We start from the raw sequence: 13855 nt of genomic DNA on the forward strand, positions 1-13855 counted from the left end.
GACCCGAGCCGAAGGCAGAGGCTTTAACCTACTGAGCCACCCAGGTGCCCCTATAACATTAGTTTTAATTATAAGAGCTACCGTGTATTTGCTCTTATAATTATTGGGCAATTACTTTGTGCAAAACAGTGAGCTGATAAGCAGTCAGGATAAAGAATACAAATCACGTTCACTGAAAAGAATGATAAACAGGAATCATTTGCAAATAACAGCAGAAAAAGATTCTCCTCTTCTACAGTCTTTCGTATGATGAATTTAGGAGTTTTAAAAGTTTGCATTATGAATCTTCTACCCAAAATAGAGCAGTATAATGAACTCCCGCATGCCTACCCTTTAAAATTACTGTAATTTTGCCTTTCTTGGATGACTTTAAGAGTTCTTGGTACTCAAGGACAATTTTGAAAGTAATCTTTGTGTAAACTAAATGATGCTAGTACCATTTCCCTACACTGTACCTATGAAAACCACTAGTAAGATTATCAGTTGTTTTTTTCATGAACCTAACTAGTTGAAAATTAAACTCTTTTATACAGAAGTTACTCACCAATGCGGGAAACCATAGTGCTTTCTTTTTATCCAAACTAGCGTAATCTACACACACAACTTTTCCTAGCAGTTCATCAATCTGTTTCCTATCATCCTCATCTTCATCACTGGAGGATGAAGAAGACTCTTCCTCCGGTCTAGGGAAAGAAAAAAAATCAGATATTTCCATTTATCTCCACAAAGAATGAGCATGCCTCACTGATAAATAAAGGTATTCTACAAATCTTATCCCATTTTCTAAAACCTACAGAACAGCAAATTTAAATTTTTCAAGTTTTCTAAATTCGTAAAAAATAACAAAAAGGATCATCATTAGAAGAAAGCATATCATTTTCCTAGACATCCTTCAGATTTATTTAGTGCTACTTTAAAAGGTTAAGGGGGAAGAACAGAACAGAGTAACACTGGTCCCCAAACCCTCAAAAAGCCCAAGACAAAACATCCCAGTACTACACTAAAATGTATCAGGTCCAACTCTGAGATTAAAGAAGTTCTAAATTTAGTAATTTTATACTCCCAATACAAAGCTAATTTTAAAAAGGGGAAGAAAGACCTTTATTTATTGGGGGCTTGGGATGGGGAGAAAAGACAATCTGATAAGAGATCACCAATGCTATCCTTAATATCAAATACACACAAACAAGGCACTGATAAAATGTACAATACTGTTACTTTGTATTATATTAGAAATTCCTTTCAGTTTCCACTGAATATTAAACTAATAAATTAAAAAGAAGTTCACTGTCAGCAGAAATATAAATTATCGAAAACCATCCACTTGTTAGACAAAAGTATACCAAAAAGTAAAACTTTTTAAAAAGGAAAAAAAAGCCCCATAAAACAAACAAAAATTCTACTCTGAATCTGGTTCCAAGAAAGCCCACAACCAGTGTTAAAGAAAAGAAGGATTCTAACAACTGAGTGCTCAAAACACCCATAGTAAGTGAAGACACAAGAAGTGAAGAGACTGCAATATAGATTCTTTTTTTACAAAATAAAATAGAAGAATGGTTAGTATTAATTACCTACGGGGATGAAAACATTTTTGAAATAGTTGGTAATGACCAAGTTCACTGAGAAAAAGTGTAAACTGACGGATTATTTTTAAAAACCTTAAACATGATTTAACTATTTGGTTGACTGGGACAATCTAATATACTCTAAAAATTTGTCTTGATGCCTTTCCAAGGAGATGGCAACATGTCACTCCTTTAAATATTTCAGCAGAATTATAAAGAAAGCAAAAACTACTATAATAATACTAAACATTTTGGAATGATATGGGAAATACCACTCTTTGATTTCAGTGATCAAGTGACTTAAAAATTGTCCCTGTTAAAAACAAAGCCAATTTTTCAAGTTTGCTGCTGAGAACTAGTATTCTTTCAAATGGCACTTAAAGCAGTGTTAAGTAGGGACTAGGAAGTAAGTAGAAGGCAGGGAAAACCAATACACCTTCATATTAGCAAAGCATAAAACCCTGAAAATAGGTGCACAGTTTGGGATAATAATGACAGACCTCCCAAGTCTGAGCTCTAATTGATTAGAAGTGTTTTTCAAGGGCAATGACTTTTATCTCTTCACTTTCTAATGACTGTAGAAGACAACCAATCTTAAAACCGTAATTACTGCTTTTTCAAAGCAGTCATAAAAAACTTATTCAGCTAGGACTTAAGGGACACTCTTTATGTCATTATCATTAGCAAGACAGAAAGTCCGAATATCATGGAAAACATGTATTAAATCTGTAAAACAGAGAAAACTGCGCTTTATTTGCCTCATAAAGTCATCTGCATCTTTCTAAAAACTCTCATTTCTTTCTTAAGACTTAAACAAGTGTGAAGACTTCAGACATCAGAAAGTGACATATAAAAAAAAAAAGTGACTGCCTACAGAGAACACCCATTCACCTTTCATATTAAATGTTCAAGTTCTACTCTAAAACCAGTGCCCATTTATGGACTAGATTTCCTGACCCCCACTGCAAGATTTTGTTTCAAGAGCACTCATTTCTCTCTCCTGTATCAATTTTTCTGCCTCTACTACATTGAGCCCCCTCAGCATACTGTTATTTATATGCTATTATTTCTCCCACTTAAAAAAAGAATCCCCTGGGGCACCTGGGTGGTTCAGTGGGTTAAGCCTCTGCCTTTGGCTCAGGTCATGATCCCAAGGTCCTGGGATTGAGCCCCGAGTTGGGCTCTCTGCTCGGTGGGGAGCCTGCTTCCTCCCCTCTCTCTCTCTCTGCCTGCCTCTCTACCTACTTGTGATCTCTCTCTGTCAAATAAATCAATTAAATCTTAAAAAAAAAAAAAATCTCCTGACCTCACCTTCCCCACCAGCTACTGCCACCTCATTTTTCTACTCCCCTTTACAGTCAAACAGCTTGGAACGCTCTACTCCTCAACATCTGGAAACCCCTGAACTCCTCTAAGTATCTTTTCAACTGTCATTTCAATTAGGTGACCCTGACCCTCTCATTCAAATTTGCCCCAATCTCTCCTCACTTTTATTCTTTACCCACAGCATTTACAAATCCATCGTACTAATATAACTACTTAGTTCTTTCTTATGTATTTTCTTTATCATCTATCTCCCATATATGCGAGAATATAAACTCTAAGGGCAGAGATTTTACCAATGCCTTTTATTCACTGATATATCCCAAATACCTGAACAGTGCTTGGCACAAGCATAGACATTTAATAAATATTTGTTGAGTAAATAAATGAACTGAATAGATTTCTTTCTTTCTACTATTTCTAATTTTATTTTTCCTAAAATCATAAAATGTATACAAGCAGTATAATGTACACAACCAATATAAACCATACAACTATCTATACCTAAGACTCTTAGCCAGGAATTAATTTACCCAAGACAGTCAATAAACTAGTGAACTGAAATAAATGAGCATCAAAACTATTTTATTTAAGGTTAGCTCAGTCAGTTAAGCATCTTCCTTCAGCTAGGTCATGATGCTGGGGTCCTGGGATCAAGCCCCACTTTGGGCTCCCTGCTCAGTAGGGGAATTTACTTCTCCTTTCCCTCTGCCGCTCTCCCTGCTCGTGAGCTTACATGTGCTCTTTCAAATAAATAAAATGTAAAAATAATAAAAAATAATTTTTAAAAATATTTTAAATATTTTAAGCAGAGAACCTGCTTGGTGTTACAGCCCTCTGACATCGTTGCTTCTTTGGTGATAAGATCGTATTTGTTTAGAGAGCCAGAACAAAATAATGCACTGTCTCTGCAACATGATTATCTGATGCCCACTGGGAACAAAGCTAACTACACGGAAATGTTTACCACACTAATTATTTAGAACTGACTGAAAATCACTATTAACTGTAAATTAATTGTAAATTAACTAAGAAGAACTTTAGACAAGATGTGTGCCAAAGAAGAGCAAATGACAAGGTACAACCAGAAAAACTGACTTCAATGATCCTTATGATTTCAGGCAAGTAACTTGGTGTCAAATTTTGTACACTAAATCAAAAACCTATATTAGTCAGTATCAGGAAATCTAACAATGTACAGCTCTTTAGAGATTAAAACATAGAACATACGGTCATGTATATACTTACCAATAAAAGGGTTTTATTTTTTCCCCAGTTTTTAATCAAGAAGGAAACTAGAATCAAATTCTCATAATAAAATAAAATAGCAAATAATAAAAAAAAAATTCTAGAATTAGATAGTGGCACTGGTTACGCAATCAGTGAATATACTAAAAACACCACACACTAGACACTTTATGAGGGTGAATTTTATGTTCACCCTCATAAAGGTTATGCTAATTATATCTCAGTGAAAAACATTTTTTAAAGATCTACAGACCTATATAAATACCAAGTACACATCACTACTTTATTGGGTAAACTTCAGTGCTGTCAATGGGTAAAATTCCTGCCCATACATAATCCCTATCAAGAACTATTTTAAGCTTTCTTATGCTTTACTCTTTTTCTGAAGGAGAAAAAAAATAACAACAAGCAGACTGATTTCCACTGTAGCAGCTGCATATACACTTTTGCCAGGTTATTGGAAAATACTTTTGAGGGGTGTGGGTACACAAATGTTTCTATGATTTCAGTTATTCTATTCTTTAGGCAGAAATAAAACATCTATATTCAGTGGCTAAATTGTAATGGCAAAATTCAATCAACTTACACGCTGATTAAATGATCAATAATTTGCTTTAAAAAATTAAAATAGAGAATGATAATCTTAAGAAAATAGCTGAATATATTTGAATTAAGTAATTAAAGGTAGAATATAAATAAAACTCAACTGAAGGAAGGTATCAAAAATAATCAATTTTGGAATATCTGAAGGCACATTAACCGGCATGTGGATTAAAAGTTGTTAAAAGAAAATAAGAGTAGTGATATGTTCATAAACAATGGAGCCTGCGGAAGCCTGGGAAGAAAAAACCTTATTTACCTTTGTACAAAATTAAATTTCAAAAGACAATCAGAGAATCAAATGAAGACTTTTTTAGTTGAGTAATGGAAGAGGAAATCAAGGTCAGATAAATGACCTTAAGGTCCAGGTCCAAGACTTTGTTGTAGAAAATCACTCAGGAAGGGGAGAAAGAACTCTGAGGGACTGTAATAAAGGAGATTGGAATTTCCAACTGTTGTACTTGCCTGTGGTGCCTACATACCATGGCGTTAATTGCTAAGCGAAAACACTGTAACATCTCTTGGCAAGGAGAATGACCACCATAGTGAGGGGGAAGGAATAGAGCAAGCAAAACAAGATGATAGATGAAAAGGGCTTCATTTCCTGTATAGTTAATTCTCAACCTCTGGTTGGCCTTCTTACTCTGCACATATGCAATACAACCCCAACAGCAAATCTTTCATTATACACAGAGATTCTCAACAGGAAAATCACTTAGAATGTCTGCTGGACTCTTCAGAAAGCAAAGATCAACCTGCTCAGTGATAACTGCAAGCTTTAGTCTCATCTTCAAGAAAGGGAGACCTCGGCTAATAGATTTTTTAATACATCATAACTGGGTCATTTTTAAAGATCATTCTAGGTGATACTCTATAAATTATCTTACTTCAAATTTATGTTTACATGTGTAGGCGACAGTTGAAGAAAGATAAAACATGTCTAAATATTAGATGCAATATTTTTCAAAGTTTAAAAAGAATTTTTGATGGACACAAAAATTGTTTTTCTTACTATATATATAAAATATAAAATATGGAAATATTGTTTCAAAAAATTCAAATAATATAGCCAAAACCAGTTCCACTTATCAGACATAAACACTGTAAGCAGTATTTTCATATACTCACACATATAAATATTTTTATGAATGAAGTCAAGTCACATACTGGTATTTGATGAAAATTTTTGCATTTAATACATGACATTTGATATCTAGTATTTACATAGTGTTTCCTATATAAACACTTTAAGGGTATGAATTCATTTAATCTTTGCAACAATTCTGAGAGATAGGTAATACTATTATCTCAATTTTACAGATGAGAAAATCGAGGCATGAACACTAAGTAATCTGCCCAAAGCTACAGAGCAAGGAAATGGCAGAGAGAGTTATTCACACCCAGGCCACCTGGCTCCAAAGTTCACACTCTTAACAATCAAGCCACACTGCCATTCTCAAAAGCTAGAGAAGTAGAAATCTTCACTAATGAAATAATTTTACATCAAATACACCCTACCTCATTATTCTGATATTAATGATCATAATTAGAAGTTAACTACCAAAACTATGGAAGACTCTAATGAGCAATGGTAGGTAAAATTTTAATACACAGTTGAAGTCATTAATTTTCCAAGAGACATTGAAAGGTTTATCTTGTAAGTGCTTCAGTGAATATTCTACGGCAATAAAACATCCCTCTGGAAAAACTGATAACATTATTAGATCACAGTAACATCAAATAATGACAATAGGATGCTTTCATATGAGTAATGCTAACATACATTTTTCATTTATTTCTCCTTCTGGATGAACAAGTCATATGGAGAAGAGCAAATAATAGTTACACCCTAAATATCCTAAGATACACAAGTCATCAGCATGCTAAATTCCAAGTGAGAGATATTATTCACTTAGTAATTAACTGAAAAACATCTAAAAATTTCAGAGAGTTAAAAAAAAAAGCATGGTCTGAATCACAAGTATAGTAGGAAAATACGAATATGAAATATTTTTTCAGTGTAAGGATTAATCTTTTAATTTCCTCCCTCCAATGAGTCATTATTTATTTACTGTTAGAACAATTTTAGAAAGAAACTGAAGTACTACTCTATCTAAGTAAGAGTCAATCAGTTGAATGGGAAAAGGCCCATGGAGCATGGGTGAGTTCAAGTCCTTGTTCTTTCCTTAGTGTGTTCCTTGGATTACTTACTGTCTCTGAGCCCAATGTCCCCAATTATTAATATGGGTAAAAATAATACCTATCTTCATCACTTTCCTCTAAGGCTGAAAGCAAGCAATATGAGAGAGAGCGCTTACCCAATCTGATTTCTATCTCCAAAGCTGAGCCATACTTACATTTAATATGTGATTCTTAATACTAAATGAAAGCATTCACTTATGCTAAAGATTTCAGTAATTCAACTCAATATTTATTTTTAACTGCCACTCTGACAATTTTTGGGCTCAGACACATTAAAATTTTTGAATTTACCCAAGTGAAATGTTCAAAATTGTTTCTAAAATAACCTCCAATGGAATACATTAAAAACTCACCTTCCCGATTTTCTTCACTTGCTCCTATGGAGGCACCTATGTTTTTAACTATTCCAGCTGTTTCTTTGATAGTTAGTACCTTATCTCTAAATAATACTCTTATACTGATTTATACATTGTAGGCATTATTCTGTCAACTTCCTACTGTTACTAGGACTTAATTTTGTATTTAAGCCACCTCCTCTCCCTCCATCCTACTAAGTTTTCCTTTCTGATACAATTTTCAGGGGAAGTTACTTAGTGCCTTTGCTATTTTTTCTCTATCTGTTATCATCATATCTTTAATTTCCCCCCAATGTTATATTATATTAAGTAACCGAGTCCACCTTTTCAGTAGAGACCTCCATTCCAACACTCTGCATTCTACTGACTACCAGCATCTAGTATTGCTATGGAGAAGTCTGATCCCATTGTGCCTCCCAGTCCTTCGCAATAAATGATTTTTCTTTCTCAAACTGTTTGAAAACTGTTTATCTCTGATGACCCTTCGATCCTGTGATCCTTTTTAATTTAGAGCCTTTTGGAACCTATGCATGGCCCATTAAAAATAATTTGTTAAACTGATAGAATATATGTCACAACTGTAAGACATAAAAATAAGTAAGATGGTTTCTGTCAAGGAGATTAAGATTATTAGGAAGAGAAAACAAATACTACAAAGACAGTAACAGATGAAATACTGTTTTTGACATTAGATAAATGCAAAGAATTTAGAGAGCTCAGAGGAAAGAAAACAGGTCTGTTTTTAAGGAAAGAGTAGGGAGACACAAAGCAGTTCACATAAAGGTGGGAGCATTTCTGTTGGGAGACTGAATGAGTGAGATAATGACATGGAAGGTGACATCTGAGAAAAGAAAAAAAAAAGCATGAATAAAAGCAAAGTATCAGGAAAACAAAGGATGTGTCCAGCGAATGTTGACTGGTTCCACTCTGACTACAGCACCAAGACGCATGCAGGGAGAAACGGCAGACAGATATGCAGCTGTTAAGGCTGGCTGAGTGTGGAGAATCTCAAGCACCATGCTAAGGAGTCTGAAATTGCTACGAGATCCAGTTAGCATTTTGCAAAGTACAATTTCAAATTAGTAACTCTTAAAACAATACTAGAAGGAGAAATGAATTCAGGTTCAACTAACAGTTATGAAAATGGACTTACATATGATTAGATCTTCTTCCTCTATTTGTTTTCTTCCCTATGACAGGAGTGCCAAAATGTTCAGGGTTGGTGAGTGGGAGCTGGTCTAATGTCTGTGGGTAAGAACATAAACCCATCAAAGTTATGACGTAGCAAGTTCTCTTTCCTTTTTAAACCAAATCAGTTTAAGAATATGCTTAGATTTGAAGATTAAAAACTGCCCCCAAGGAAGACTAAAATACAACTTTCCTAAAGATAGACAACTGTCATTTCAAAGATATTAGAATAAAGATAAATGAACCCATTACGGGGGGCAGGGCGCGGGGGTGAGAGGGGGGAGTGAAAAAAATTAAGTTGTTCTTTCTTCATGGCTTCATTATCTTTTTGAAGGCTGACAGATTTCTAAGAATGATTAAAATACAAAATAAAACACAGCTCAGTAGAAATAAACTGGAGAGAGAAGAAATCTATACGAAAGGACCTAGCATCTGAATTGGGGCCAATTGTAAATCAAATTTCTCTTTGCTCAAAGGGAATCAAAATCCATAATATAGAATTCTTAATAGGTAACAAAAATTATCCCCCCAAAAAGCATCAACTGTTTGAAAAAAGCTTTAGATAGGATACATTATTACTTTGCAAACATTTTCTGTGATACACCTTTTTAAAAGAATATGTAAATATTGACTTCTCTACATTTAATTTTCCCTTCCTTTTTAGTCTGCAGCATCCAATACGGTGCTTGGTATCAAGATAATGATCAGCAAGTAAACATTTCCTATTGTCTACTGACAGTTCATGTCAAACCGTTTCGTTTGTCCCTCACCCCATCCTAAAATAATGATTTCCAGGTGAGGAACTGGTTGTTGGTTAATAACAAGCAGAATGAAGAAAAAAGGAATCCTGGAATGATTCCCTTCACTTCTCAATATTAGATACTTCGTGGATTTTTCTTGCCATTATTTCCTAAAAAGGTTTATGTAACTAAAAAGTTAAGGTCTCAATCTGAAGACGCTATCCCAACTAACTGCATTCTCCAAATATTAATTTTAATAATGCTGCTTTTTCGGCATTTTTAAGATCTTCCATACATTTGCTATTCCTTTCACCTCTCCAATAGAACCTCTGCTATTACAGATAATTTCAAGAATACCAGGGGAACTAAAGACCCCACAAAAACTCTCAGGATGGAAGTGAGGGTGAGAAACTACTTAGGATAAAGACTCCTCAAAAAAATAAAAAACTTTTTTTAATTTTTAAAAAAACTTCTCAAAGTTACAAACCGGGGCGTTATATCAAAGGGTATATATATTATTTTAGATTAAAAAAAAATCAGACTATCTAAATATAAACTGTAAATATTTAAAAGGAAATTTTTAACTTTTATTTTTAAAACAGATAATTTTGTTGAAACAAGATGAATAAAATGTGAAAGGGAAACCATATTAATAATCTTGCATAACTTGTTAGATTGCACAACTTATTAGAATATATGTAAATATGTAAATATATTCTAATAATATATTCTGAGGTACATAGATCTATGTATCCAACAACAAAGGATACTGAAATAGGGAAAAGGTACTACCCGTCAAACAAAAGATCAATTCCTTCAGAAGACAGAAACTATTAACTTTCATAGGACATAAAATCTAATCTTGCAAATTCAGCTTAAGTCAGGCATTTAAAAAACATCTGCAGGGGTGCCTAAGTAGCTCAGTCAGTTAAGCATCTGACCCCTAATTTCAGCTCAGGTCCTCAGGGTCCGTGGATAGAGCCCCATGACCAGCTCCACACTCTGTAGGGGAGTCTACTTGAGGATTCTTTCCCTTGCCCTCTGTTCCCTCAATCTCTCTAATAAATAAATTTTTTAAAATAAATAAAATAAATCTGGAGGCAAAAGTTGGTCTAAATACAGTAATATACAAAATAAAACCTCTCTAGAAGTCACTTGTCAGGGGTGGCTGGTTGGCTCAGTCAGTTAAGCATCTGCCTTCGGTGCAGGATCAGGACCCTGGGGTTCTGGAATTGAGCCCTGCATTGAGCTCCCTGCTCAGCAGGGAGTCTATTTGTCCCTCTCCCTCTCTGCCTCTCACCCACGCTCCCACAGCTCATGCTGTCTCTCACTCCGCTCTCTCTTTCAAATAAATAAAATTATTTTTTAGATTTTATTTATTTCAGAGAAAGTGAGAGTAAGAGACAGAGCATGAGAAGGGGGAGGGTCAGAGGGAGAAGCAGACTCCCCAGTGACCAGGCAGCCCGATGTGGGGCTCGATCTCAGGACCCAAGCTGAAGGCAGATGCTCAACCGACTGAGCCAACCAGGCACCCCTCAAATAAATAAAATTAAAAAAATAAAGAAGAGGGGCGCCTGGGTGGCTCAGTGGGTTAAGCCGGTGCCTTCGGCTCAGGTCATGATCTCAGGGTCCTGGGATGGAGTCCCACGTCAGGCTCTCTGCTCAGTGGGGAGCCTGCTTCCCTTCCTCTCTCTCTCTGCCTGCCTCTCTGCCTACTTGTGATCTCTGTGTCAAATAAATAAATAAAATTAAAAAAAAAAAAAAGAAGAAGAAGAAGAAGTCACTTGTTATTAACTCCTAATTATGCTTCCTCCTCCCCAAATTTCAAATACAATATTTGCTAAACAGAGAAAATAAATTAATCTGGATTCACCTCTGTCAAGCGGACATAAGGATTAAATGCCCCACCTCACTCCCCTAATATTAAGGTTGCTCTTGTGAAAACAGAGACTTCTATCAAGTACTAGGATTTCTATTTTAAGCATCTGGTAAGTCACCAGTTACAGGAAAGAAAATATCCAGGATTTCTGATTACTTTCCCTATGTAATGAAGAATTAGAGGAGTAAGAAGCCTTATCTCTATCCCTAGCCTCAAATCATGTCCAGGAAAGTAGGAGTACCTTTACTTCAAGTGAGAGAAAAGACTGAGGGAAGGGTAAAATTTGTCTCATTAAAACCTAAAGAGCAAAAATCAGACACTCCTAGCTATATTAAAGCTAAAAGAAAATTCCATAGGCCTAGGGGAGGCATGCCTATGGCCGTGTTTCCTAAATGGGCTATAGGAAATACGGAGATGAGATTTAACTAATCTTTCTTTAGAGTATCAGCTGCACGTAGGAAGTAGTAAACGTACAGGGAATACCAGCTGATGAAACTACTTCTGAGTAACAAGCTCTGCAGAAATGCCTCAACCCCCAGGCAGTGTCAACACCCTCACAAAGCCGGTAAGGGCTAGAACCCATACTATTAGCGCCAGAATTGACTGAAGTATGGCTGTGATTCTCTTACATGGAAATCTCAAATTTAAGTCTTTAAGTATGGAGCTTCTTAATGGAATTAGTGATCCCAAACACTGCCAGTCTGATGTGGCTTTCTGCTCAAGATCAAAGTTATTACTGATAATAACAATGCTCTGGGTAATTTTTCAACAAATTAAAAATGTTTTTTGAAAATATCAAATAAAGGAATACATAGATGGCAAATTAAATACACTCCTGGCCATGCTACCACAGAACCCAGTACATACATAATCTTAGAAAACATGGTTGTTTGATTAATGCTTTTTCTCCTCCAACAGATGGTAAATTACTCAAGGATAAATTCCATGTCTACTTGGCTTACCCCTTGTGTCTCCACTACCTAACATAGCATGAACCTGGCTTATGAGAATGGGATACAATACACCCATATTCTAAGTACCCTCTAGCAAAACATAAAGTCTAACACATATAGACACATACAGCAAAAGTGTCCACTTTGAAGGTGAGAAGGACACACTGAGCTACTTGTTCATACTGCTTCAGCCTTTACACTACAACTGCCTTGTTAACTATACGATTCTCCTGGGGCGGGGGGGGAGGGGGAGGTAGACGACAACAAAGTATTTTAGATATTTCTCTGGATTAAAAAAATAAGACACATGCCTTCACTAAACCGATGAAAAATCAAGTCTTTAAGCCCCCATATTTATTCACTGACTTACTATAACTGTACACATGTTCTAAGAGAAATGAAATTATTTCTAGGAATTATATAAACCTAGGGGTGGCTGGCTAGCTTCGTCAGAAAAGTATATGACTCTTGCTCTCACGGTTGTGAGTTTGAACCCACACTAGGTGTAGAGATTAAATAAATAAAACATTAAAAAAATTACATAAGCTTATAAAGAATTGTTACTTTATCAGTACAAAAAGCCAAATTCGGGACGCCTGAGTGGCTCAGTTGGTTGGACGACTGCCTTCGGCTCAGGTCATGATCCTGGAGTCCCAGGATCGAGTCCCGCTTCAGGCTCCCAGCTCCATGGGGAGTCTGCTTCTCTCTCTGGCCTTCTCCTCATTAATGCTCTCTCTCACTGTCTCTCTCTCAAGTAAATAAATAAAATCTTTAAAAAAAAAAAAAAGCCAAATTCACTGCCAATTTTAAAGTTGTATATAATTCCTATATTTAAAGCTTCACAATTAATTAAAAAATATTTACTGAAGGCTTCTATACAGAAAACATGGGGGGGGCAAGAAGAGCCTATCAAAATGACAAAAATAGGGCTATTACCCCGCAAAACAGCTTAAAATCTTACAGGGAAAATAAGAATAGTAATAAAAAAAGACCATCAAATAAGAATAAGAGAAATGCCAAAGGATCAAAAGATAAAGGGATCAAATCTGCTTAGAAAGCTCATGAAAGACATCATGGAGGAACATTAAGAGCAATACTCAGCAGAAACCAAGAAAAGAATATGAATCATAATCTGAAAATACCAAGTAGTCTTGTAAGACAGAAGTTCAGGGAAATGGGGCACCTGGCTGGCTCAGTCGGAAGAGCATGTGATTCTTGATATCCGGTTGTGAGTTTGAGCCCCACACAGGGTATAGGGATTACTTAAATAAATAAAAACTTAAAAATTAAAAAAAAAAAAAAAAAGAACAGAAAAATAAGTAGAAAGAAATCTTACAATATGAGACTGAAAAAAATAGGCCAGAATCACAATACATAGAACCTGTCCCAAATTCTCAACTGGAATAGGAATTCAATTATTTAAGGGAAAGGAAAATATTTTCAAAACAAGAAAACAGAAAATAAAGTTTAATAGTCAAATAAATAATATAAAAATGTCCCCAAAGAAACACTGTTCTAAATAGTGACAAGAAGAAAAGTAATCATGGTTTGGCCATGCTGTGCATTAATATTTATAGGCTGGACTACAGAATATAACACTTTAACAATATGTCCATTTTCAAAATTCTGGATTGCAAACTACTGATTTACAAAACTTTGTGAACCCTCCCTCCATTCTTAGTAACTTAACACCTTTCAATTCTAGAGCATGGCTTTGGTACTAGAAAATACTGGTTTGAGAACCAGCTCTGACCATCAGTCTCACCATCGGTAAATTAAAGATAATGATGCTATCTACTTC

The 13855-nt window shown here is 35.3% G+C and overlaps 1 protein-coding gene across 10 annotated transcripts in view; it reads right to left on the reverse strand.

The window, feature by feature from the left end:
- The window catches only part of ARID4B (AT-rich interaction domain 4B), a 146351-nt gene that overhangs the window by 62936 nt on the left and 69560 nt on the right, over window positions 1-13855 (reverse strand). For all 10 annotated transcript variants that reach the window (XR_014308840.1, XR_014308841.1, XM_082720733.1 and 7 more), the window contains exons 7-8: window positions 8448-8539; window positions 545-683 (exon numbers count right to left, since the gene is read on the reverse strand). Coding sequence is in view for 8 of the 10 variants with exons in the window: in XM_082720733.1 (XP_082576859.1) it covers window positions 545-683; window positions 8448-8539 (231 nt within the window). In the remaining 2 variants the exon portion in view is untranslated. The remainder of the gene's footprint in view (window positions 1-544; window positions 684-8447; window positions 8540-13855) is intronic.

The sequence above is a fragment of the Mustela nivalis genome, assembly GCF_964662115.1.
Source record: "Mustela nivalis genome assembly, chromosome: 2".
NCBI classification, from domain to species: Eukaryota; Metazoa; Chordata; class Mammalia; order Carnivora; family Mustelidae; genus Mustela; species Mustela nivalis.